This window comes from Rhinoraja longicauda, chromosome 1 (genome assembly GCF_053455715.1).
Source record: "Rhinoraja longicauda isolate Sanriku21f chromosome 1, sRhiLon1.1, whole genome shotgun sequence".
NCBI lineage: Eukaryota > Metazoa > Chordata > Chondrichthyes > Rajiformes > Arhynchobatidae > Rhinoraja > Rhinoraja longicauda.
Genome location: NC_135953.1, coordinates 38,402,379 through 38,430,179, shown reverse-complemented (window position 1 = coordinate 38,430,179; position 27,801 = coordinate 38,402,379). Strand labels below are relative to the sequence as shown.

Genomic DNA, 27,801 nt, shown 5'->3' with positions numbered 1-27,801 from the left:
AGACTGTTCATGGAGTAGTTTGTGTTTGTAGTGTTCAAGAGCATGATGGTTGCTGGGAACAAACTGTTCTTGAAACTGAAGGTCATGGTTGTCAGACTCCAGTGAGCCACAGCAAACCAACAATCCAAAATAGATTTTAGTATTTCTGCTACCATCCATGGTTGTAACCTGGTTACCATTAGCATTCCTCATACATGCACTAAAAGATATTTATGGGTTACAGGCAGCAGTTTATTTCACTGAATAACCAACCGTACCCTCTGAAAAACCCACATTTCCAATTAAATGGTGATTCACTGATGATTCAAAATAATTTAAGTAGATGGCATCTCTTACACCTGTCAACTACATTGCTCACCCCAAACTCTGCAAGCAGATGAGGCATATTTCAGGTTTACAGGCAGGGATGGTTTGGGATCCACAACCCAAGACCTTTACTGGTTCTACAGGCCGAACAAGCCTGCAAGAACAACCTCTTTTATTATCTGCTTCAAAGGATCAAACGTTATTTGCATCAAGAGAGGCAACCAGAGGTTGTTGTGAAGAAAGAAGGGAGGTAGGCATATCCTTCGATTAAATGTTTTGAACTTAATTGATTCGCCTGACGACAACTTTTCACTTATTGCTTCCTCCCCAACTGCACACAAAAATGAACTCATTGCAAGTGTACAAAGGAACTGCAGACGCTGATATATATCCAAGATGGACACAAAATGCTGGAGTAACTCTGCAGGTCAGGCGCATCTCAGAAGAACAAGGATGGGTGACGTTTTGGGTTAACTCAATCAATCGCCAATAAATTCAATCTTCTTCAGTCTGAAGAAGGGCCCGACACAAAACGTCACCCATGCTTATTATCCAGAGATGTTGCCTGACCTTCTGAGTTACTCCAGCGCTTTGTGTTTATCTTTGAACTCATTGAATTTCTGCAGCCAGAATGTAATGGGCCTGAACAATAGGGCATACTCCTCAGTATTATTACAACATTTGCTCAATAGTCATCAATAAATGCTCATTTTAAATAGTTCTGCAGTTTTTAAAGTTGAATAAAATCGCTTGTATTTATGTGGCAGTTATCGTGACCAATCTTGCACACATATCTTTAGTTGAAACTTGAAATCGTCATTCATTAAGTAAGGTTTCATACCAGAGGAGGCATGTGTCCTCTGTGCATTTGACCACTGGTCACTTGCTGCTGGGCTGCTGGCATTGTCCCAACCTGGAAGTTCTCAGGACCCCCGGCTCCGGGACGCATTATTGCAGGTAATGCTACAGACCCATGCTCCATTTTCCCAGTTCTGTTGAACTGTTGCTGCATGATGGTAGACCTGGGAAAGGTAATGAAATATGATCAAACATATACCCCCCACACACATGCACACACTGCATGTAAGAATTAGATGATTCCAGAAACTGCACATTTACTATTAAACAACAGCCATTTCAAACTGTGTAGTTCCAATTCCAAATCTTTCAAATAAGAAAGACCAATAGACAATAGGTGCAGGGGTAGGTCATTTGGCCCTTCAAGCCAGCACCACCATTCAATGTGATCATGGCTGATCATTCTCAATCAGTACCCCGTTCCTGCCTTCTCCCCATACCCCCCGACTCCGCTATCCTTAAGAGCTCTATCTTGCTCTCTCTTGAATTCAGAGAATTGGCCTCCACTGCCTTCTGAGGCAGAGAATTCCACAGATTTACAACTCTCTGACTGAAAATGTTTTTCCTCATCTCCGTTCGAAATGGCCTACCCCTTATTCTTAAACTGTGGCCCCTGGTTCTGGAATCCACCAACATTGGGAACATGTTTCCTGCCTCTAACGTGTCCAACCCCTTAATAATCTTATATGTTTCGATAAGATCCCCTCTCATCCTTCCAAATTCCAGTGTATACAAGCCTAGTCGCTCCAGTCTTTCAACATATGAGAGACCCGCTATTCCGGGAATTAACCTAGTAAACCTACGCTGCACGCCCTCAATAGCAAGAATATCTTTCCTCAAATTTGGAGACCAAAACTGCACACAGTACTCCAGGTGTGGTCTCACTAGGGCCCTGTATAACTGCAGAAGGACCTATTTGCTCCTATACTCAACTCCTCTTGTTATGAGGAGGACCATATGTAAACAAAGCAAGAAGATAGGACTATGTAAACAACAAAAAAACACACTTCCATCTTCATACCAATGATTTAGCAACCTGTCTTTTTGTAGAAGGGGGGCAGAGGAAGAGGCTAGCTCTTGAATTCTACCATCTGATTCGGGATGATCAGCCATGATCATATCGAATGGCGGTACTGGCTCAAAGGGCCAAATGGCCTACTCCTGCACCTATTTTCTATGTTTCTATCCTGTGTGCCAAAGTGCTTCACAGGTTCACTCATAGCAATCATTTAAACATAGGACTAGTTCTAGGTTCCCCTAAAGAAAATCACTTCTCTATATATAGCCTTTTACTGTTTGAAATACCTTTAGGTTCCCCTAAAGAAAATCACTTCTCTATATATAGCCTTTTACTGTTTGAAATACCTTGTTTGGATCTTGCTTCGATTTTTCAATATTTTTTAAAGAAATCATAACAAATTTGAACAACCACCCCCATTTAATCCCTGTTGCCATTCCACACTTTTACAAATGAAACTGTTACATTAAAGCGTTAGTTTCTCACTTCGTTGTGAGCGTTACGATGAAGTTCACAAGCTGAATGGTGGAGTCTGGGGGAAGGTGAGGAAGGAAAGATGCTAAGAGATGTAGGAATATTTCCTCCCTGTAAAATGAATATATCTGCTGAGAAAGACGATGATGTTAATAGAAATGTAATGATGATGTTAGAAGAAATTTGTTGCAAAAGAAAACCACAGGCTGATTCATGTTTCATTTCTCACTTACTTCTTGGGAGCTACGGAATCCTCCAACATTGTGGATTCTTCATCACCTTCCAAACCAAAGTGGTCTTTGCTTTTTTTCTGCAAATAGTTAAGTTGGATGTGCATTAAAAAATGTTACCTGACATGAAAATCATGTCGGTCATACTTAAAAACTCTTCATTATTCTTCCATCACATCATTCTAAATTGGCAACTAATTCTTGCCAGCATTTATTTGCTAAGTGCCAAACCTCTGGTTGAAATCATCTCTTGGGGATGCACTCTCATCAGGCAAATAGAATGGCTGTAAAAGGACTGCAATATCTAAATCACCCTCTGCTAAAATTGGCAGATATTCAATTATATAATAACTGCTCGGTTTTGGTCACCCTGCCATAGGAATTAGGTCATTAAGCTGGAAAGAGTGTGATTGTTGCCAGGACTCAAGGACCTGAGCTACAGGGAGAGATTGGGCAAGCTTGGACTTTATTAATTGGAGAACAGGAGACTAATCTTATACAGATGTATAAAATCATGAGGGAAATTGATGGGGTGAATTCAGTCTTCTACCAAGGGCAGGCAAATAAAAAACCAGACGACATAAGTTCAAGGTGAGAGGGGAAAGATTTAACGGGAATCTGAGGGGCAAATTTTTCACCGAGAGGATGGTGGGAATATGGATTGAGCTGCTCGAGGATACAATCGAGGCAGGTACAATAACAACATTTAAAATACACTTGGACAGGTACATGGAAAGGAAAGGTTTAGAGAGACATATCGGCCAATTGTGAGCAAATGGGATGAGCTTAGATGCGGCATCTTGCTTGGCATGGACGTGTTAGGCCAAAGGGCTTGTTTCCGTGATGTTGCCTCAAATTAATTCGATTCAACCTCTTTGTCAACTCCAAATTGTACACTTCCTTCAACGGTTTTATTTGAAATATGTCTTGTTCAACTTGGGAAAGAAACAAATGAATACTTTGGTATCCAAAAACATTCAACTATAGGAACCTGAATGCATATTTTATGAATAATGCAAGGTTGCATTGCCTAAAATCTAGTAATGAAAACAGGGCTCAAATTGTTGAAAAAAAATTAAACTGACTACTTTTTGCACCACACCCTTTTCCTGTTTGGATAGGACACCATAAATGTAATAGTTTCCATTCATTGCTTCGTGCTCTCATACATTTGTGCATGTACAGTGGATAAGACTTGAGTCATACAGTCAGAGTTATGCAGCACAGAAACAGGCCCTTCAGCTCATCTTATCCATGCTGACCAAGATGGCATTCTGGACTAGCAGCATTTGCCTGCATCTAGCCCCTCAGCCCTCTAAACTCTTCCTATACATCTGTCCAAATGTCTTTTAAAAGTTGTAATTGTATCTGCCACTGTTGCTTCCTGTGGCAGCTCATTCCAAATACATTCCACCCTGTGTGTGTAAAAAGGTGCTTGAGATCCTGCTTAAATCTCATTCTTCTCATCATAAACCTTTGCTGTCTAGTTTTAGAATTCTCTACCCTGGGAAAAAGATACTGACTGTTCACTTTATCCATGACCTTCATTATCTTGTATACCTCAATAAGGTCACCCCTCAGTCTCCTACCCTCCAAAGAAAAAAGTCTTCGCCAATCCAACCTCTGCCTATAACTCAAGCCTGCAAGTCCACAAAACATCCTGGTGAATCTCTTCTGCACCCTTTCCAACTTAATGACATCCTTCCTATAGCTGGGTGACCTGAAGTGCACACAGTGCTCCAAGTGTGGTTTTACCCACGAGTTGTACAGTTGCATCATGATGTGACAACTTTTGCAATCAATAGCCAATGAAGGCAAATACGCCAAACACCTTTTTCACCATATGTCTACCTGACTCGCTATTTGTAGGAAACTATGAACGGGTACTCCCAGATCTCTGTTCTACAACTCCTCAAGGCTCTACAATTTACTGTTCATGTCCTGCCCTGGTTTGACGAACCCCCCTGATTTGTTGCATTTCTTCCCACTCATTTCAATCTTGTAAAAATCCAGTATTCTTACAAGTTAAAGAAATTAAAATCTCCAGATAACAAGCAAGATTAAAAATGTACATTTTCACATTCCCTTCTCAGGGGTGCTAAGACCTCCTCGATCAACTGGCAGGAATCACGAGTTAAGGAATGCACATTCTGAGGACCAAGCAGCTTCATATGGGTGTCAGGGGTTATGGAGAGAAGGCAGGAGAATGGAAAGAGGAAGGAGAGATAGATCAGCCATGATTGAATGTCGGAGTCGACTTGATGGGCCGAATGGCCTAATTCTGCTCCTATCACATGACCTTATATCACATCCTTATACAACTTGATTGAAGCATGATTCCTCAATGAATACACTTTACCAGATATACTTTCTCTGTAGCCATCCACACAGCTTAGAAATTCTTTGTCCACATCCAATATTACTGCAAACCCATCAAAATACACACACGCAACTTGAGCAAAGTAGATGGAAACAAATCTACTGCAGTACCTTTTTCAAAATGATATCAATGTATCCAGCTATTAGCTGTGCAATTTGTTCTCCTTCCGTTGTTTGTACTGAATAGTACCCATCCTGATAGTCACCAAAATCCTACAGGTGGAGATAAAACAGATAAACATATTTAAACTAATCTAATCCACAAAACATTCAAATCCAATGAATTCATTGTCTTTTAAAACTGAACAGTTGAACCTCCTCAGGTAGACACAAAATACTGGAGTAACTCAGCAGGTCAGGTAGCATCTCTGGAAAAAAGGAATAGGCGATGTTTTGGGTCGAGACCCTCCTTCAGACCTTTGAATCTTGCCTCCAGTTGGCATTTTAGCCTTGGAACGGCAGCCTTTTACAAGTCAACAGATCTTGGGCCTATCAGTAACAGGGTAAAGCCACCACATGTCGGTAAAATATTGTGGAAGGCTTTCTCTTTTCAGTAAGATGTTAAATCAAGATTCTTAATATTCAGGTGAATATTATTTCAAATTAAATCTGTTATAAAATAGCAGTCTTGTCCTTGCTAATTTGTTTGAAAAGCACCTGTACTCAACCATGTTTTAGCAAGAATGCTACCTCTCGGGGTTTGAGCAGCTACAAGCACCATTTGATGCAGCTTGGGACTTTTAATTTCCCCACTACTGAGGCTCAAGCACAAGGCTTTATTTAGGGTTCTCAGCAACAGTGCGAGAATCGTGTTTTGTAGACTGATAAATTTTGGTATTTAGATAAAGCACTTTAAACAAATGAGAATTCAATATTGAGAAACCAAATTACAAGTTTGGTTACATTATCGTAACAAGACAATGAATATATTTTGATCTTTGGTTGCGAAATGGCCCAAGGACATCTCAAACGTAATTTGTTTGGCAGTCACGCAGGAGTCATCCTTGACATGTGTATTGTCTGGAAAATATCATTCTAATCAGCCAAGATTAATTCAATAGAAATTTATACATTACATTTCAGAGATTCACTTCAGTTTATTAAATTTCCCATGATTATTGAATTGAGTAGGGAGATACAATCAGAAGGCAAAGTCCAAGGAACTAAATTACACTGCAACCGCCAATAGATAGGGAAATAAAATTCAAATATGTCATCACACACTTCTGATATTAAAACTCAATTTTGAGTAAATTAGTGGTTTGGTGATCAAGCAGTTTACTGCGTAGGAAGGAACTGTAGATGCATAATTCCACAGCCTCAGTGCTAATTCAGTGCATACCAGTGTTATAGCCACGACTTTGCTGGCCTGGACAATTTATTGACATTATTTGTCCATGAATGGTCAGCTGCAGGACTGATTATTCACAAAATGCTGGAGTAACTCAGCAGGTCAGGCAGCATCTCAAGAGAGAAGTAATGGGTGACGTTTCGGGTCGAGACCCTTCTTCAGACTGATGTCAGGGGTGCGGGACAAAGGAAGGATATAGGTGGAGACAGGAAGTTAGAGGGAGAACTGGGGGGGGGGGGGGGGGAAGAAGAGAGGGACAGAGGAACGATCTAAAGTTGGAGAAGTCACTGTTCATATCGCTGGGCTGCAAGCTGCCCAAGCGAAATATGACATGCTGTTCCTCCAATTTCCGGTGGGCCTCACTATGGCACTGGAGGAGGCCCATGACAGAAAGGTCAGACTGGGAGTGGGAGGGGGAATTGAAGTGCTCAGCCACCGGGAGATCAGGTTGTTGGCTGGGGTGCTATAGCTTTTTTCCACCATTAAATAATTTACTTTTCCACTTCCTCATCCTCATCTTTTTAATGGGGCCACGTTACTGGCACATATCAAACCAGGCAGCAGACATTTTCAGCAAAGTTATTTTGCGTCACCTCCAGACCAGACTTCTTTTGTCACGTAGCACATCAATAACTGCATTAGACATATTTACTCATCTATAACACCTCTAAGTCCTCACAATACTAATTTTGAGTGTCTGAGTTCTCTGGCCTCAGAAGCTTTTAGGCCATCTACCCAAATTACTTTGTCCCAGCAAATGTGTTTGCACATTCAGCAGTGTCGTTAGTGGTAGTGTGTTCCTGTTGTAAATATGTAATTCAATGAAATCAATTGTCAGACACAAATTATTGGAGTAAAGTATCACAGTAGCGATTGAAATGGTATTCAATCACTTGCTGCTATCTTTGTTCTCTACAACACAAAAATACGTTCCACTTTTTAGAGTTTGGGGAGACTCTTCTGACAGTAAGTCCAAGTGAATGCTTGCTTGTTGTGATGAAAAAAAAAAACCTTCTGCATTTACAAGGCTCAGTCACGGTAACAACATTTATCAAAAGCTGCGATAACGTACTAGAGTAAAACTCTTAGGTGATGCTGCCCAACGTTTGATGTTTGTAAGACTCCATTCCTGAATCACTTCTTTTGTTTTCTCATCCACACGCATGACATATTCTTTGGTAATTCCTAGCAAGCGAGGTACAAGTTTGTTCTTCCCTTTCATTTTTTCCTGGAAAATATTCAATGTTAACGAGTAAGCATGGATGACGAGGTGAACATTTATCACTAACTATCAATCTTAAAGTACACAACAAAGTTTTGGGGAAAAACTTAATCAAAGTAGTAAGTCTGCATGTTAGATTAGCAATTGTTATAAGAGCGGTACGAGTAACAAGAATCTTTCAACAAACATCAGCATAGAAACCAAACATATTTAATACCAGGGACATGTGACAGGAAAAAAAAATCCTTGTAATGGAAACTGATAGCAAGAAACATGAGTTTAAAGGGAGAAAGAAGAACTGCAGATGCAGGTTCACAAAAAAAGGACACAAAGTGCTGGAGTAACTCAGCAGGTCAGGCAGATTCATTGGAGAAAATGGACAAGTGATGTTTTAGATCGGGACCTTCCTCAGACTGTGTGGGGCAGGGGGGGGGGGGACAGCAGAAACCCTAGCAAGTGAGGAGGGGGGGTTGATAGGCAGATGATTGGACAAAGGCCAGAGATGAAAAGGTAAAATGTGCAAGATAAGGATAGAAGAATTGCAAATTGTGAAGCCAGAGGAAAGAATATAGGGGGAGGGGGGGGAGAGAAATGGTGCACGTCCAAGTGGGGCACAAAGGTTGTAGGTTTGTTACTTAAAAATGGAGAATTCAATGTTCATACTGTTAGGTTGTAAGTTATGAGGAGTTGTTCCTCCAGTTTGTGTGTGGCCTCACACAAGAATCCCAGGACAGAAAGGCGAGTATGGAAATGGGAAGGGGAGTTAAAATGGTTATCAACTGGGAGATCCTGCAAGCCATGTGCAAGTGTTATGCAAAAGGGAGTGAGGGAACCAAGGGCCCATTGAGCTTGATGAGAACATGGGAAACAGGTACCTGCAAGGTTTAAAGAGAGCATGGAAACCAGGCTCCCCTTGGGTTTAAAAAGCATTGCAGGAACCATGGCCCAGATTTTTAAAGGGAACATGGGAAGTGGGTACCCAGTAAGTTTACAGAGAGCATGGGAAACAAGACCTTGGTGAGCCAGATACCAAATAATGTAGTTTTCCATACAACATGACAGTGTATCTTTGGAGTTTTAACACATTTAAAAATACATTTAATGTGAAAAGCTACAATAGAACATTGAAAACATCAATATCATTGAGTGGAGGCAGCACAGAAGGCTTAATAAATAAACTATAAACTATATCAAAAACAATGTTACAATAATAGGTGAATCATTCATTCAGATATAATCCATACATTAATCCACTTTAATCAACTCATGAGTGCATGTTCAGTTGGATAAAGAGGAAACTCATCGCGGAAATAACAAAATATTTGCCATTTGAGATGAAGCAAATTTGACAAATTTTCCTATTTGGAATGTAGAACATACTTAGTTGGTATAACTGAGTACTCATTAATTATAATGAAAATTCACCTTAACCAAGAAGAAAGATACACCGTACGTCTTCAGGGAGCGGGCCATCTTTACATACAACACCTTGGCCTCCATTTCCGTCATGTTCCCACAGTTCTTGTGCGTCTGCAGAATAATATCATTTATATTTAATCATTAACATGTTAGGTTTATCTTCAGCCTCTGATGCTCCAGAGAAAACAATCCAAATTTGTGACAAAACATTGTGACAATAGAAAAAAAATCCTTGTGCACGTCTCTCGAAGAACTATTCTCTTTCTAACTTATGCAAAAGAGTATTACTGTTATATTAATATGCAAAATAAATTTATATAGTTATACCTACCATAAATATTCTTTTCTCTCCTTTCTGTTTAATGTATTCTTTTGGCAGGAATTCTTTTAAGCTATAAAAGAGCAGCATTAAATAACAACTTTATAAATAATGCATTAAATAAGTAACTACTTCAATAACAATTCTGTTCATTCAATTAGGGCTTTAACATTTATAATAATAATAATAATAATAATAAGCATTTATTTTATATAGCGCCTTACCAGAAGCTCAAAGCGCTTTACAAAAACAATCATAACATAAAAACAAACAGACAAACTATCCTAACAGAGAAGCGGCGAATAAACAGCGCCAGCGTCCTCTCACGTCAGGGTCCGGCAGTAGACAACAAAAAGCACAGGACACACATTTATTTATAATATTTAGAAAATATATTTAGAATAAATAGATTCAAATATAAGTGAATCAATTTCACATTTAATGTGAGTTTACTGCTGATGTATGTCAAAATTCACACTAAGTATTAATCTGGTCATAAGCAATGCAAGATTCAGACCAAAATAGCTAGATCAGATAGCAAGCAACCCAATGTGAATGCCCACCTACAGTCAAAACTGTCAAATGCTCCCTGACCAAAAATATAACTTAAGACGTTGAACAATGCAGTCAACAAAAGAACATTTCCTCAATGTCCAATTTCACAATATTACAATTCTCTTTCAATGATTAGAAACTGTCACTTTAAAAGAGCAAAACACACATACTCCCAAATTCAGTAGAAAAAACAAAAAAAGATTTGAGACAAGGGATGGCACAATGGTGCAGTAGTAGAGTTGCTGCTTTACAGGGCTAGAGACTAGGGTTCGATTCAGACTATGGGTGCTATCTATACGGAGTTTGTACATTCTCCCAGTGACTGCGTGGGTGTTCTCCAGGTGCTCCGGTTCCTCACATATTCTAAAGACATGCTGGTATGTAGGTTAAGTGGCTTCTGTAAATAGTCCCTAGTATGTAGGCTAGAACTAGTACACAGGTGATTGCTGGACGGCACAGACTCGATGGGCCAAAGGACCTGTTTCCATACTTTATCTCTAAACAAAGCAAGGTTAATAACGTGCTAATATTTTGGTCCAGCAAACATCAAGAGCACTATTTATTTATTTATTTATTAGATTTTAGAGATACAGCGCGGAAACAGGCCCTTCGGTCCACCGAGTCCGCGCCGCCCAGCGATCCCCGCACATTAACACTATCCTACACACACTAGGGACAATTTTTTTAAACATTTACCCAGTCAATTAACCTACATATCTGTACGTCTTCGGAGTGTGGGAGGAAACCGAAGATCTCAGAGAAAACCCACGCAGGTCACGGGGAGAACGTACAAACTCCGTACAGACGGCGCCCGTAGTCAGGATCGAACCTGAGTCTCCGGCGCTGCATTCGCTGTAAGGCAGCAACTCTACCTCTCAATACAATGGCAAGAAAAGCCACCGATCTGAAATATGTTAACATTTTTCCTCCATGGTTGCTTCCTTACTTACTGAATAGTTCCGACATTTTTAGTACACTAGAAAGAATGCAATCATCGAAAGAACAAGAACCTTAGAAGTTAGAATGTTTGAAATGTTGGGGGAAAAATGTCAATGATTGAAAATGTGAATGAAAAAATTGTCACTTCAAGTTGGCTACAATAAATCATCGTGATGTAGGGAGGTGGAAAGCAGATGGACTGACAAGCTAATTTTTATAGTGTACTTTATCTCACGTGTTAAGCAAAGAGTTACGAGGATGCTGCCTGGATTGAGGGTATTAGCTACAAGTAGAGGTTGAACAAACTTGCATTGTTTTCTCCGAAGCATTGGACTTTGAAGGGAAACCTGATGTATGTAAAATGATGAGAGGGATAGACAGGGCAGATAGTGACAACCCATTTCCCAGGGTGGAAACGTAAAAGACTAGAGGCATGGGCAAGTTCTTTTTTTTCCCTTGGAGAGAATGGTGGGTGCCTGGGGTAGTGGTGCAAACAAATACGATTGTGGCATTTAAGAGGCTTTTGGATAGGCACCTGGATATGCAGGGGATGAAGTGTTATGGATCATTTTCAGGCAGGTGATTAGTTTAACTTGGCCTCATGTTCAGCGCAACCATTGTGGGCTGAAGGGCCTATTGGTCATGTACTGTTGTGTATTCTAAAATAAGTGTGAAAAGCCATTTTAGGTTATTTAGGTTTATACACACGGGCAATGCTGTTGTAGGCTGATTAGGAAATTATATAGCTCACCACGTTAAAGATTTATGCATAGATCAGTGCGATCTGCGGTAATTATTTTGAGCAATTCCCATGCAAGTGGCATCCCACTCTCACTTCTTCACAGACGCCAGATGGCTGAGAATATACTGAAAAATGCCAATTGCAATACATTTTAGTGTTCAAACACCTAGCTTCACAATCTGTGTGCTAAAAAGACATCTGAGGTGTCAAAGCTTGTAACTTGCTTTAATAGCTTAACTAGAATATAAATCTATTGTAAAAGAAAAGGCATCTACTTACTCTAAAAAGCCAGTTTTATGCTTCAGTTCATTGTGCGGTCCAAATTGGATCAGACACTGGTATCCTGCAAAATCGCAGGCTTTGTCGAAGGATACTGGATGAGAACCATTCAGAATATCATCTCTGGCCTAAATAAGGAGCACAGAGAGGAAATAAAAATACATTTCTGGAAACAGTTCAGCAACAATTAATTATCATTAGCCATTTCTGATTTACGGCTTATAGTTTTGAAAATTGAGTTTTTGTGAGGATTTTAGTTTTATACATAATTTATGATTTATATGAAAGTCCATTCAGCTCAATATGTTTATACTCCATCTGAGCCACGTCCTTCAAGCAATCCCACCGACACATCTTTGCTTCCTAATGTACTAACTCTGCTTTGCCTTAATGTGACTATGCTATCCCAAACCATGCCAGTCACAGTAAGATCCGCTTTAAGAAGTCTTTTCATTTTTTAAAATGAAATTGCTGCAATAATGATCAGTAGCATTGAACTCTCCACACGGTCAAAACATCTCCATGTTTACCGTCATATATCTATTCAGAATAATTTTTAACATTTGTCAGCTAACCTCTGTATCTGCATGGTAGAGGGGGAAAAGAACCTCAGTCTGTTCTATCTTTATTGATAATTATCCCCTGTCAGTACTGGCATTATCCCAGCAAATGATTTTGTACTTTCTCCAATGCATCTGGATCTGTTTTGTAATATAGAGGCCAGAACTATAGCAATCTATATGAAGCTGGAAAGAGTGCAGAGAAGCATGCTGTCAGGATTTCACATCCTGAGCTGTGGGGAGAGGCTGGGCAGGCTAGGACTTTATTCCTTGGAGCGCAGGAGGCTAACGAGTGATCTTATAGTCCCTCTCATGAGAGTGAATGCACAGAATATTGTGCCTAGAGTAGAGGAATCAAAAACTAGAGGTTTAAGGTGAGAGGGGAATGATTTAACAGTAAACTGAGGGGCAATGTTTTCACAGAAAGGTGGTAGGTATATGGAACGAGCTGCACTATAACAACATTTAAACGACATTCGGACGTGGATTGGTTCTTGGTCCTCCAAAATATTCCAAATGGAATTTAAACTGGATATTGAATATGGATAGGAAAGGCTTCGGTGGATATGGGCCAAATGCAAACAGATGGGACTAGTGCAGAAGGGGCATCGTGGTTGGCATGAACAAGTTGGGCCGAAGGGCCTGTTTCCATGCTGTGTGTCTTGAATTAATTCTGTACTCATTCACACAATGAAAGATAGCAGTGAACACCGATGCCTGCAAACACTACTCTCCTGCCAGTCAGAGTGGTTATATTTCAACCCCATTGTGTTTATAGTCTGTGAACAGTTTATGATCCATGCTAATTCTTTGTTGATGACAGAATATGCTTTGATTTTAGTTGCACCTTTACTATGCAAACACGTCACTGAAGTTCTTGCCCCACCCATCCACACCAAACATTATAGTTTTAACCCTTCACTATACTTGTGTGGAGGGGAAAGAAAATTGATGTGAATCTGGTATTTAATGATTATTGCTAATTTTGTCTTCAAACCTTCGGAGTCACTTACCCTCCTTGGGGAGCATAAGATCAGAAGTGATAGGAGCAGAATTAGGCCATTCGGCCCATCAATACTCTGCCATTCAATCATGGCTGATCTATCTCTCCCTCCTAACCCCATTCTCCTGCCTTCTTCCCATAACCTCTGACACCCATACTAATCAAAGACCTCTGCCTAGTAAATAACTTTTCATCATCTCAGGTTTTTGTTCAGTTCTAAGTCCAGCATGCCAATGGCAAAACTGACCAGGCTATAGTAGATTACTTTGATAAAACCCAGTTGCACTTATATTGGTTTATTATTGTCGGATGTACTGAGATACAGTAAAAAGCTTTTTTTTGCGTTCTATGCAGGTAAGCTTTACCATGCATAAGTACATCAAGGCAGTGCAAGAGAGAAAATGAAACAAAATGCAGAATAATTGTTACTGCTACAGAGAAAGTGCAAATAAAAGAGTGAAAGGGCAGCAATAAGATAGATTGAGAGAGGACCACAGGAGAACCTTACCGGAACTCCAAGAGTAATTGTTCCATTTAATTCTATTACAAAAACACAAACCTGCACATAAAGCAAGTTCAATTGCACAGGATCTCTTGAATCAACATTTTGATCTGAATAAAAGAATTTTCGCCTGAGAAGTAAGGTTTCATTTTCATCGACACCTTGTTCTCGCAGTGTTCTGCCATGGTCTAACCAATTCACTGTGGAGGATAAATACAGCAGTGTCAAGATGACATGCATTTTCGGAAAGCAAGACCCACCACTGCCATCAAAACCCCATCTGCCCTTCAACTTTCTAACCTACTCAACTGAAATGGTAACATAATTGGTATCAATTCCAAGGCGCTGCATTTAATTAATTTTATTGGTTACTGCAATAAATTTAGAATGCAGGATTATACTAAATTTGGTTAAGTTCTTCACTGAGCCATGCATTTGGTATCGTCTCATTATGAGCTGATGCAAAAACAATTGCAACCTCAGAATTATCTTAAATTTCCCCCTAAAATTTACTTGCACAATATCTGAACTGACAGTTCAATTTCTACCATTTCCATTGTGTATCTACCCAAAATACTTATTTTTACAAATATTATATTTTGATGACAAAAAACATGTATGGTATTGAACCTTTACACAAACAGATACTTACAATCATCATCTGTGTGCAATTTTTGCTTAAGCTTTTCCATTTTCTTATCATCCCTGTGCAAGGTTTTGTCTTTCTTCAGGGTCCCTGTCATTTCTTCTTTCTTCTCCTCAATAATTTCATGCACCAGTGAATACTCATCATGATTTGTGATTCCTTGAAAATAGAAATACTTTCTATTACTTGCAATTCCTAATATGATTTTGTAAAGTGACTTGAACACAAAAGAAACATAGAAACATAGAAAATAGGTGCAGGAGGAGGCCATTCAGCCCTTCAAGCCAGCACCGCCATTCATTGTGATCATGGCAGATCGTCCCCATCAATAATCCGTGCCTGCCTTCTCCCCATATCCCTTGATTCCACTAGCCCCTATAGCTCTATCTAACTCTCTCTTAAATCCATCCAGTGATTTGGCTTCCACTGCCCTCTGTGGTAGAGAATTCCACAAATTCACAACTCCCTGGGTGAAAATGTTTCTTCTCACCTCAGTTTTAAATGGCCTCCCCTTTATTCTAAGACTGTGGCCCCTGGTTCTGGACTCACCCAACATTGGGAACATTTTTCCTGCATCTAGCTTGTCCAGTCCTTTTATAATTTTATATGTTTCTATAAGATCCGCTCTCATCCTTCTAAACTCCAGTGAATACAAGCCTAGTTTTTTCAATCTTTCCTCATATGACAGTCCCACCATCACAGGAATCAATCTCGTGAACCTACGTTGCACTGCCTCAATTACAAGGATGTCCTTCCTCAAATTAGGAGACCAAAACTGTACACAATACTCCAGATGTGGTCTTACCAGGGCCCAATACAACTGCAGAAGAACCTCTTTACTCCTATACTGAAATCCTCTTGTTATGAAGGCCAACGTTCCATTAGCTTTCTTCACTGCCTGCTATTCGTGCACACCAACTTTCAGTGACTGGTGTACAAGGGCACACAGGTCCTGCTGCACCTCCCCCTTACCTAACTTGACACCATTGAGATAATAATCTGCCTCCTTGTTTTTGCCGCCATAGTGGATAACCTCACATTTATCTATATTATACTGCATCTGCCACGCATTTGCTCATTCACTCAACCTGTCCAAGTGACCCTGCAACCTCCTAACATCCTCTTCGCAGTTTACACTGCCACCCAGCTTTGTGTCATCCGCAAACTTGCTAGTGATGCTTCTAATTCCCTCTTCCAAATCATTAATAGATATGGTAAACAGTTGCGGCCCCAACACCGAGCCTTGCAGCATTTCACTCGCCACTGCCTGCCATTCTGAAAAGGACCCATTTACTCCTACTCTTTGCTTCCTGTCTGCCAACCAATTTTCTATCCATGTCAACACCCTACCCCCAATACCATGTGCTCTAATTTTAGTCACCAATCTCCCGTGCGGGACCTTATCAAAAGCTTTCTGAAAGTCTAGATACACTACATCCACTGGCTCCCCTTCATCCATTTTACTTGTCACATCCTCAAAAAATTCCAGAAGATTAGTCAAGCATGATTTCCCTTTCATAAATCCATGCCGACTTGGACTTATCCTTTTACTGCTACCCAAATGCACCGTTATTACCTCTTTAATAATTGACTCCAGCACCTTTCCCACCACTGAAGTCAGGCTAACTGGTCTGTAATTCCCCGTTTTCTCTCTCGCTCCTTTCTTGAAAAGTGGGATAACATTAGCTATCCTCTAATTCACAGGAACTGATCCTGAATCTATTGAACATTGGAAAATGATCACTAATGCGTCCACTATTTCTAGAGCCACCTCCCTGTGGACCCTGGGATGCAGACCATCAGGCCCAGGGGATTTATCATCCTTCAGTCCCATTAGTCTACCCAATACTATTTCTCGCCGAATACTATTTCAGTTCCTCTACCCCGCTAGATCCTCTGTCCTCCAGTACATCTGGGAGATTGTTTGTGTCTTCCTTAGTGAAGACAGATCCGAAGTACCTGTTCAACTCTTCTGCCATTTCCTTGTTACCCATAACAATTTCACCCGTGTCTGCCTTCAAGGGACCCACATTTGACTTTGTTACTCTTTTTCTCTTAACATATCTAAAGAAGCTTTTACTGTCCTTCTTTATATTCTTGGCCAGCTTCCCCTCTTACTTCATCTTTTCAGCCTGTATTGCCCATTTTGTTACCTTCTGTTGTCCTATGAAAGTTTCCCAATCCTCTGGCTTCCTGCTACTCTTTGCTGTGTTATACATCTTTACTTTTAGTTTTATTCCATCCCTAACTTCCCTTGTCAGCCACGATTGCCTCCTACTCCCCTTAGAATCTTTCTTCCTTTTTGGAATGAAATGATCCTGCGTCTTCCGGATTATGCCCAGAAATTCCTGCCATTGCTGTTCTACCGTCATTCCTGCTAGGATCCCTTTCCAGTCTACCTTGACCAGCTCCTCTCTCATGCCTTCATAGTCCCCTTTGTTCAACTGCAACACTGACACTTCTGATTTAATCTTCTCCTTCTCAAATTGCAGATTAAAACTAATCATATTATGATCACTACCTCCAAGCAGTTCCTTTACCTCGAGTTCTCTTATCAAATCTAGTTCACTGGACAACACTAAATCCAGAATTGTCTTTTCTCTGGGAGGCTCCATTACAAGCTGCTCTCAGAATCCATCTCGGAGCCACTCTACAAACTCTCTTTCTTGGGGTCCAGAACCAACCTGATTTTCCCAGTCTATTTGCATATTGAAATCCCCCATCACCACAGTGGCATTACCTTTCTTACATGCCAGTTTAAACTCCTGCTGCACATCTCGTTTAAACCTTGGCCCTTTCACTTTAAAGCTACGTTCTCTAGTTTTTGACATTTCCACCCTCAGGAAATAAAAGTGACCCTCTCATCATTTTCATATCCTTCTATCAGGTCTCCCTGCAGCCTCCAACATTCCAGAGAAAACATTCCAAGTTTGTCCAACCTCTCCTTATAGTTAATGTCCTCCAAACCTGGCAGCCTTCTGGTAAACCTCTTTTGTGTCCTTTCCAAACCCGCCACAGCCTTCCTGCAATGGGGCGACCAAAACTGTGCGCAGTACTCCAAATGCAGCTTAACCAAAGTCCTATAAAGCTGCATGATAACTTCTTGACTCTTATAAGCAGTGCATCGAACCATGAAGGCAAGCATACCAAACCCTTTCTTTACCACTCTATCTACTTGTGTTGCCACTTTCAGGAAGTTATGGACTTGGACACCAAGATCCAGTAGCAATGTTTACAATAATTTGCAACAATTAAAACATTTTAAGACATTTGGATAATAAATTATCGGGATCTGGGCCTAATGCAGGCAAAGGGGATTAGTATAGAAAGGGTTGGTGGTCAGCGTGGATGAATTGGGCCAATTCTGTGCTGTACAATTCTACATCTATGACTTGTCCTGATGCCTAGATATTGTGTCCAATATCTAGCGATCAGTTCATTGAACAGAGGTGATGGACTCTATCTTAGAGTTCTGATGTTCATCCTACATCACACTCTTAGCTAAATAGGGGACAAAGTTATGACCAGCACAATGGCAAAACAGTTAGGTCAGCTGTCTCTCAGTTCAACTGATCCAGATTCAATCATCATCTCGAGTCCTCCAGTGTGGAGTTTGCATGTTCTCCCTATGACTGCGTGGTATTCCTGCGGGTACTCCAGTTTCAAAAACCATGTTGGCTACCAGACTGATCACCTGTGGTAAAATACCCTTAGTATAGGTGGTTGATGACTTAATGGGCAGTGAGAGAGAATGGGTTATATAGAAGTGGTGCAGGAATGGGATGGGTCTAAGAGCCAGCATAGACTCAATAGACCAAATAGCTGGTTGTTGTATGGAAATACAGATATGAAATGTCCCTACCGGATTCCATAGGCACTTGTCAAAATGGCAGGTGGTCAGAAGTTTCAATAATTTCTTACCACCAGCAATGAAAGAAACTCATGGACGGGAAGGCGCATTAAGAGTTGAAGGACATGGATTTAGAGAACTTGGAGCCTGTTAATCGCGATATAGTTTTGGATTTTGTAGTACTCGTCTCATTTGCTAAGCCATTAATCATTTGCTAGTTCACAAAAATGCATGGGGTTGCCCTAATCAACTTTGTGGCATACTTCGGGGTATTTCACTTGCAAGGTGTTCAAGAGAATATCTTTTAGAAGTTCATTGTTCCATCAATTGGTTAATAAGGGGTGGTGATTAACATGTGGTAAGGAATAGTAAGCCTGCAAGTGTGATTTTACTCTTACCTATTCTGGCACAGATTGTCATCAGCATATCGCTCGCAATTTTTGAGTCATCCACCATTACCGTTTTGATACTTCCATCCAACATCCTAATCTTCAGAGGCCTCTGCTTTTTTTTGTACTCCAAAGTATCCTGGGATTAAAAAGGAAAAATGTTTTATAATTCTGCATCACAAATGCCCATGAGTGAAGGGGATTATCCTTTGATCGATCCTACCATTGGGAAGAAGGCATAGGAGTCTGAAAAACATGAGCACCAGCTTCAAGAATTGTTATTTTCACAATAACCATCAGTCTCCTGAATAAACTATGAAGTATGGACTGTCTTTGGTTGCAATAAGAACTACATGCTGTTTTGCACTAGTATTGGGGTATTAATTTATAGAATTTCTGTTCATTATATATTACCTATGAGTATTGTGCTTACAGGCATGTTATGCTGCTGCAAGTAAAAATCTAATTGTTCCGTTGTTGGTACATATCACAATTAAACATCATGACTCATAGTAATACTTAATTCAGGATTTTCTGTAAGAGCATACATCATACTATCTATATATATATAATATATAGATAGTATGATGTATGCTCTTACAGAAAATCCTGAATTAAGTATTACTATGAGTCATGATGTTTAATTGTGATATGTACCAACAACGGAACAATTAGATTTTTACATAATATTTATTTATTTTATATAACTAAAACTCAGATCTTATATATATATATATTTGTATGTACATATATTTGTATGTACATATATGTGTCTGAAAATGCAGACCAACAGCCAAAACGGTAAACCGTAGCGCCACAATTTTAGCACTACTTTAATCACCACTGTCCTGCCGACTGTTTATAACAAGTTTTATTTAAAGTGGTCTTATATTTTTTAAGGTAGAGAGATTTTTTAAGGTGGAGCAGAATTAAGCCAGCAAGCTGGGTGACTACAAAGCGATCACTTACAAAGTAACGCTGATGGAACATTTTTAATAAAATTAATTATCTTTTAGTCTTCCCTTTTAGCAAGATGGAACATGGATTCACTCCGTTGTGCAAAACAAGTTACAACACAACTCAGAAAGTCAAATAGCACAAGCACTGGAGATAGAACTAGTGTAAAAGATTAATTACAGAATTCTGATTATGATGGATGAACGATAAATTGAAAATATAATTTACAGTACGTCAGAAAAAGGGAAACAGAATGCAAGGGCAGCCAAATGGTAAACTTACCCCATTCCTCAACATATAATAGTCCAAAGCTTTGCCAGATTCCAACCAGATCCCTTTCTTAGGGTCCTCATCAGAAAGAAATAATCCATAATCGTTTGCTGGAAGTTCAAACAAAAATTGAGAAATATGTTGCCCAGTTTTACAAGCATGAGATTAATCAAGAACTTCAGACAAAACATGAAAACAGAGGCATGTGGTGCAAGTACGGTGACACAATGGTTAAATTGATGGATTGGAATCTAAAAGCCTCGACAAATAGTCCAGATTCAGATTTTTCAAATCCAGTCTTGGCGGCACAAAAACTGAAAATTAATATTAACATAGAAACATAGAAAATAGGTGCAGGAGGAGGCCATTTGGGCCTTTGCGCCAGCACCGCCATTCATTGTGATCATGGCTGATCGTCCATATTAACCAAAAGATAATAATGGTTACAATTGAGCTGTATTTTGGCTATAACCATACTTCAAGGGAAAGAAATCTTGCCTATTTTGGCCTCAGATTCTCTGCTCCTGAAGTGCATCAAACTGTACATCAAACAGGAGTCAACTGAGCACAACAATTCAAAAGATCATCACCTTTACAATTGTTATTAAAGATGGAAAATAACAATAGTAATGTCATATGAGGAAAATTCTCCAACTTACGTTGTCCAGTCTGTGCTTCAGGAACCCGATCACGAATCATTCGACATGCATCATAGACCATTGTCGAGGGTTCAAACTGCATAGTTTTGACAGCATTTCCAACACCAATCTTCAATGACAAGGCCACCATTTTGTCTTCTTTCACTTCACAAATTCAACTAAAAATAAAACAAAATTTAAGCTCATCCAAGTTTTTTTTGCAGCAGAAAATAAATTTCACTGCATAGATTTTAATTTTCTTCATTTCTCAGCTTAAAATAAATGTCACTATGTAGATTTTAATTTTCTTCATCCAGTGCCTGAACAAAAGCACTCTTTTATTTTAAACGCAGATCAAATGGCTTCTCTTTCATGAATGATACAATTGACACATATGTATCAAAATTGCTTCAACCTTTTTATACATCTTATCATAACATCTGGAAAATACAATATGCAGTAATGTACCTCAATTGCAATATTGCAGAAATTATAAATTTCACTCATCAGTTCTCAATCATGATGGGCCAGATTATTTGACCTCCTCTGACTACCCAGTTCTCCAACCTTACGCTTGGCCATTGCCGAGCCCATTTGCCCACTCAATGCTAAACCTGCCTATTTCTGCTGCAAGCCCAATAAACCAAACCAATCACTTCCTTGGATTTGATCAATAAAGGGATAAACATTGACAAAAAAACGATTGAAGGCAAGATACTCCCCAGACAAGATTTAATGGCACATTTTAAATGTTTTTTTCAAAAGCATTTGTAATTTATGCCCCGCTCTGCCCAAAATGTTGACCGATTACATTTAAAAGACATTTGGACAGGAATATGGATGGGAACGGTTTAGAGGGATATGGGCCAATTACGAGCAGGTGGACGAGCATAGATGGGACGTCTTGGTCGGCATGGGCAAGATGGGCTGAAGGGCCTATTTCCCTGCTGTCCAACACTAAGACTGGTGCAAATTACCATATTAATTTTCCATTACCTGGCCTGCCATTTCTGCAATCCAACTGCAATCTCCTTGTTCATTCCACAAGGGCCATGCTCATTTACAGTTCCAGGAGGCACAATATTAAAGTGTTTCAAAGTAGTCAGATACTGCCAAAGGTACCAAATGGAATCCAATAAATATAGGATTTGAAATTTCACTGATTGTGTTTCACTTCCAAGACAGTTCCCCATTTTCATTACATAATTAGATATTTTCTTTCAACACATCAATGATTATGGATGAAACACTGTTGCAGCCGTTGATGCTGCTTCCTCGCAGCTCCAGGGACCCGGGTCTGAACTTGACCCTGGATGCAGTTTGTGCACAGTTTGCAAGTTTTCTCCTTCCGTTCATGGATTTCTTTCAAGTATACTGATTCCCCCCACATTTCCAAGATATGTTTGTTTGATTAGTTAATTGGTCACTAATCTATCCCTTATTCCAAGTAATTGACAAAAAATATCAAAGGGGTGATGATGTGAGAGAGAATAAAATGCAATGTCGTGGGGGAATAAACACCCGTAGCATCCAGATGCTACGAGGTCGGCTGTGGGAGGTGCCCCCGGGGCACAAAGACTGAACGGTGACCGGGTGGAGGAATGGAATGACGGTTCACTAGTTGATGTGCGGATCCGGATTGAGGTGACAGCGGAGTGGACCGCTGAAGGCCCTGCAGCACAATGGGGCTCAACTGGATGGGGTGCGGTCCCAAGAGACCCAGCACGTGGACCGGACGCAACCTGCAGCGGGACAGAGCAGTGGAGCAGGACACCAATGGCTCCGCTTGGACAGGCTGACCATGCAACGCCACCAGGACAACAGGCCTTCAAGGCCAGGTTAAAAACTCTACACCTGTAGCTACTTAGACCTGAAAATGGCACCAAAACCTGGTGACTCTTGCATACTGTCTCAGTGTACTATTCCTATAACACTTGTAGTTATTCTAAAGTTGTGCTTATGTATAATAATAATTTTACGGAATAGTATGCAAAAAAAGAATTTCACTATACCTCGGTACATAGGACAATGAAGTATGATTGAGCCATTAAGGAGAGGGGAACGGACTTCTGGGATTGCTTCCCGAGAGCTGATAAAGCTCTGATGGGCTCAATGACCCCCTGTCTCACTGTAATAAGTACAATTTGCCAGGTAACCCAATATAAACAGTCATGTCATGAACTTTGGCACTTACACTCCCCATCTGCCAATCACACCGTTGCTTGTAACCACCTATCACTTGCCACTCCCTCCTCCTTTTTCCAACTTTCCCTCATCCCCCTCCACCCCCTCCCTTCCACCACTCCAATGTCCATAGAAGGGTCCTGATCCAAAATGTTGTCTATCCATCCCCAGATGTTGCATGAGCCAGTGAGTTTTTCAGCACTTTGTACTTTACTCAAGATTCCAGCATCTACAGTTTCTTGCATCACCAGGAACTTGATGTTACTGGTGTAGGTATGGTGACAGATAAGAAACCGACTAAAAAAAATGCCAGTTCACAACACTCTCCAAGTACACAACACAAGGCCTGTATATCCATTCAGGGCACCAAAGACTTTCAAGAATGATTTGCAACTCTTCTTTATTATCCGATCACAGCACAGGGCCCTGTGAACTTCAATTAAGATCCATTAGCTTCATGATGAAAGTCTTTTCACGAAGATATAATTACATTATTGGAACTTGTTGAGACTTGTTTCCACTTTGTTTGACCTGCTTCGAAGACAGTGATGAGCTGTATTGTCAGGTCAAATATTCTGGCACCCACCTTCGCTAACAGAAGTCTTTTGCAATATTTGCAATCAAAAGCAAGAAACCCTTGAAAATGCCAGATAAAAGTTCTCCAAGAAATAACACATATGTAACCCGGTAAATGCAACTACGGTGGCCTTATATTAAAAATCATGACCTCTCTCAGTACACTTGTTCAATGAGTGATAACTTCTTGAGAACCAGGAAAATAAGAGTCTATTTATCTTTAAGCAACCTTAAAGATAAGGTTGCTTAACTTAACTTTAAGCAAACTGTTCCTTTGATAAACACACAGACTAAATAATCCCGGTTGACTGAGACAAGTTCTTATGGTCAAAAACATGTATTTAAAAACACAACGTATAGAATGATAATTGTAGTCTAACATTCCGTGATATTCTAAATGCCTAAATCAACAGGTTCCTTTCTTCACACTACATTAAGTTAGTATTCAATGAAGAAAAAAGTATTAGGAAGGGCATTGTTGTGATATTGCTGGGACTACTTTGTGTATCCAAGAACTACTTTGTATGACTGTGTATATAAGTGATGGGTGTGATTAGGCGGTCACTCTGGATGCAGGTGGCCACGGAATAAACAGCCTGGAGTTGAGCTCCAGCAATGTAACCTTTAATACACGTGTACTTGTGGTCCATCCAGAGTCACTAAATGTACAACAGGTACCGGACCACGAAGTACAACATGGTGGCAGCGGCTTGGTGTTTCGCCTAGGGAGGGAATGAAGCATGCCCGAGCAGAAAAGGTTAAAAAAAATTAGGAAAAAAAAGAAAGAAAAAAAAAGCCCTGAAGGGAAACAAAACAAAAGAAAAGTTTCCAGCTCGGTACGGGACGTTTGGAGTGCATCCCGACAGGGCCAGTGTGAGTTGGTATAGTTACCTGCTCAGTAGTCGGCGCCAGTTGCCGACGTGACGCTGCAAGCTGCTGAGGGCGGTGCGTGTAGGCCCACGTCGCGCCCCGGCACCTATGTAGGCCCAAGATTAGAAGCCTGCGACTGCTTCGCGGGGGAGAGACCGGGAGACCCGACACACACGGAGATGTGCGGTGACCGGGGAAGACCGACACCCATGGAGGTGTGCGGCGACCGGTGGAGACCCGACACCCATGGAGGTGTGCGGCTACCGGAGGAGACCGGGAGACCCGACACCCATGGAGGTGTGCGGCGACCGGGAGAGCCCCGGGGGAGGCTGACACCCACGGAGGTGTGCGGCGACCGGGAGAGCCCTGGAGGAGACCGACACCCACGGAGGTGTGCGGCGACCGGGAGAGCCCCTGGGGAGACCGACACCCACGGAGGTGTGCGGCGACCGGAGGGGGTCGGCGACCGGAGGGACCGACCACCCGCGGAGGTGCAGCGGCCGGTAAGGCCGTGGCACTGCGTAATTACCCAGATGCGTCGACCGGAGAGTCGGGAGGCCCTGGGCCCGAGGCAGTGGCAGCGCGTTCGAATTTGAGCGGCAGCTGCCGGGAGCACCTGCGGGCGGGGCCAGCGCGTTCGAAGTTGAGCGGCAGCTACCGGGGAGCCCAGCAGTGCCAGCCCAGCAGTGGGAGCCCAGCAGTGCCAACCCAGCAGTGGGAGCCCAGCAGTGGGAGCCCAGCAGTGCCAGCCCAGCAGTGCCAGCCCAGCAGTGGGAGCCCAGCAGTGCCAGCCCAGCAGTGGGAGCCCAGCAGTGCGAGCCCAGCAGTGGGAGCCCAGCAGTGGGAGCCCAGCAGTGCCAGCCCAGCAGTGGGAGCCCAGCAGTGAGAGCCCAGCAGTGCCAACCCAGCAGTGGGAGCCCAGCAGTGGGAGTCCAGCAGTGCCAACCCAGCAGTGGGAGCCCAGCAGTGCCAACCCAGCAGTGGGAGCCCAGCAGTGCCAGCCCAGCAGTGGCAGGCAAATCATGGTGGTGGAGCATCTAGAGCCTACTCTACGTTTGATCTACACAGCACGTCTTCTTGAGGGGAAGATATGGAACAAAATGAATATTTTGTGTTTAATGACCTGTGTAGTGATCTGTGTACTGAAAGCTTAATGTATTAGAAACATAGAAACATAGAAAATAGGTGCAGGAGTAGGCCATTCGGCCCTTCGAGCCTGCACCGCCATTCAATATGATCATGGCTGATCATCCAGCTCAGTAGCCTGTACCTGCCTTCTCTCCATACCCCCTGATCCCTTTAGCAAAAAGGGCCACATCTAACTCCCTCTTAAATATAGCCAATGAACTGGCCTCAACTACCTTCTGTGGCAGAGAATTCCACAGATTCACCACTCTATGTGAAGTAATGTTTTCTCATCTCGGTCCTAAAAGACTTCCCCCTTATCCTTAAGCTGTGACCCCTGGTTCTGGACTCTCTCTCCCCCTCTCTCTCTCCCCCTCTCTCTCTCCCCCTCTCTCTCTCCCCCTCTCTCTCTCCCCCTCTCTCTCTCCCCCTCTCTCTCTCCCCCTCTCTCTCTCCCCCTCTCTCTCTCTCCCTCTCTCTCTCTCCCTCTCCCTCTCTCCCTCTCCCCCTCTCTCTCTCCCCCTCTCTCTCTCCCCCTCTCCCTCTCCCTCTCCCCCCTCTCTCTCCCCCTCTCTCTCCCTCCCTCTCTCTCTCTCCACCTTTCTCTCCCTCTCTCTCTCCCTCTCCCCCCCTCTCTCTCTCTCCCCCTCTCTCTCCACCTTTCTCTCCCTCTCTCTCTCTTCCTCTCTCTCCCCCTCTCTCTCTCTCCCCTCTCTCTCTATCTATCTCCCCCTAACACACAACACATATTTATTTTTTATCTCATAAGCAATCAAACTCTCTCTCTCTCTCTCTCTCCCTCTCACTCTCCAACTCCCTCTCCAACTCCCTCTCCAACTCCCTCTCCAACTCCCTCTCCAACTCTCTCTCTCCAACTCTCTCTCCAACTCTCTCTCCAACTCTCTCTCCAACTCTCTCTCTCTCCAATTATGAATTTGAAGAGCAAATATGTAAGGAGATAGCAGATATTAGTAGTAAGCACAGAGTAGTGATTGTGGGTGATTTCAATTTTCCGTACATAGATTGGGAATCACATTCTGTTAAAGGGCTGGATGGTTTGGAGTTTGTAAAATGTGTGCAGGATAGTTTTTTGCAGCAATACGTAGAGGTACCTACCAGAGAAGGGGCAGTGTTGGACCTCCTGTTGGGAAATGAGACGGGTCAGGTGACGGAGGTATGTGTTGAGGAGCACTTTGGGTCTAGTGATCACAATGCCATTAGTTTCAATATAATTATGGAGAAGGTCAAATCTGGACCAAGGGTTGAGATTTTGGATTGGAGAAAGGCTAATTTTGAGGAGATGAGAAAGGATTTAAAAGGAATGAAATGGGACATTTTGTTTTATGAAAAGGATATAATAGAGAAATGGAGGTCATTTAAAGGTGACATTTTGAGAGTACAGAGTCTTTATGTCCCTGTTCGGTGGAATGCTTTTGTATAAATGTATATATCTGTGGAGTGACCACCCGGAGATGAGTGACCACACGGAGATGAGTGACCACCCGGCGATGGGTGAAATTCCGTAGAGGAGTGACCACCATGATGGCGAAAAAAGCAATTGTGTTTAATTGTGCTTAGTTGTGTTATTGGTTTTGTTTGCAAAAAGCAATGGTGTTTTGGTTTTTATTGTTAAATATATTTTAGCCCTCGAATGGTAAAGAAAACAATTTTATATAAGACAAGGGGGATGTTGTAATATATAAGACAAGGGGGATGTTGTGATATTGCTGGGACTACTTTGTGTATCCAAGAACTACTTTGTATGGCTGTGTATATAAGTGATGGGTGTGATTAGGCGGTCACTCTGGATGCAGGTGGCCACGGAATAAGTAGCCTGGAGTTGAGCTCCAGCAATGTAACCTTTAATACACGTGTACTTGTGGTCCGTCCAGAGTCACTAAAGGTACAACAGGTACCGGACCACGAAGTACAACAGGCATGAAATCACATGAAATATTAGGCAAAGATATTATTAGTCGCATGTTGCACAGAACTTAGTGTGAACCTCAGGAAATGGTTTCTGACCAACAGTAAACCCAAGCCTTCATCTCTGTATATAATTAAAGGCATATTTATAGTATGTTTACTGATTCCCTTCCTCGACATTTTCTGTTTTTATTTCAACTATTCCTTGGACTGG

The 27,801-nt window shown here is 41.6% G+C and overlaps 1 protein-coding gene across 4 annotated transcripts in view; it reads right to left on the bottom strand.

The window, feature by feature from the left end:
* Nucleotides 1–27,801, bottom strand: part of LOC144590853 (talin-1) — a 214,388-nt gene that overhangs the window by 97,004 nt on the left and 89,583 nt on the right. For 2 of the 4 annotated variants that reach the window (XM_078395257.1, XM_078395318.1), the window contains exons 3-14: nt 20,928–21,085; nt 20,281–20,378; nt 19,051–19,180; nt 14,809–14,961; nt 14,214–14,356; nt 12,092–12,219; nt 9,589–9,649; nt 9,264–9,368; nt 7,689–7,844; nt 5,377–5,478; nt 2,890–2,966; nt 1,148–1,328 (exon numbers count right to left, since the gene is read on the bottom strand). In XM_078395257.1, the coding sequence (XP_078251383.1) occupies nt 1,148–1,328; nt 2,890–2,966; nt 5,377–5,478; nt 7,689–7,844; nt 9,264–9,368; nt 9,589–9,649; nt 12,092–12,219; nt 14,214–14,356; nt 14,809–14,961; nt 19,051–19,180; nt 20,281–20,378; nt 20,928–21,057 (1,464 nt within the window). In that variant the 5' untranslated portion in view covers nt 21,058–21,085. Of the gene's footprint in view, nt 1–1,147; nt 1,329–2,889; nt 2,967–5,376; nt 5,479–7,688; nt 7,845–9,263; nt 9,369–9,588; nt 9,650–11,821; nt 11,882–12,091; nt 12,220–14,213; nt 14,357–14,808; nt 14,962–19,050; nt 19,181–20,280; nt 20,379–20,927; nt 21,086–21,902; nt 21,996–27,801 lie in introns of those variants that run through there. The other 2 variants (XM_078395370.1, XM_078395421.1) reach the window with 2 other exon arrangements.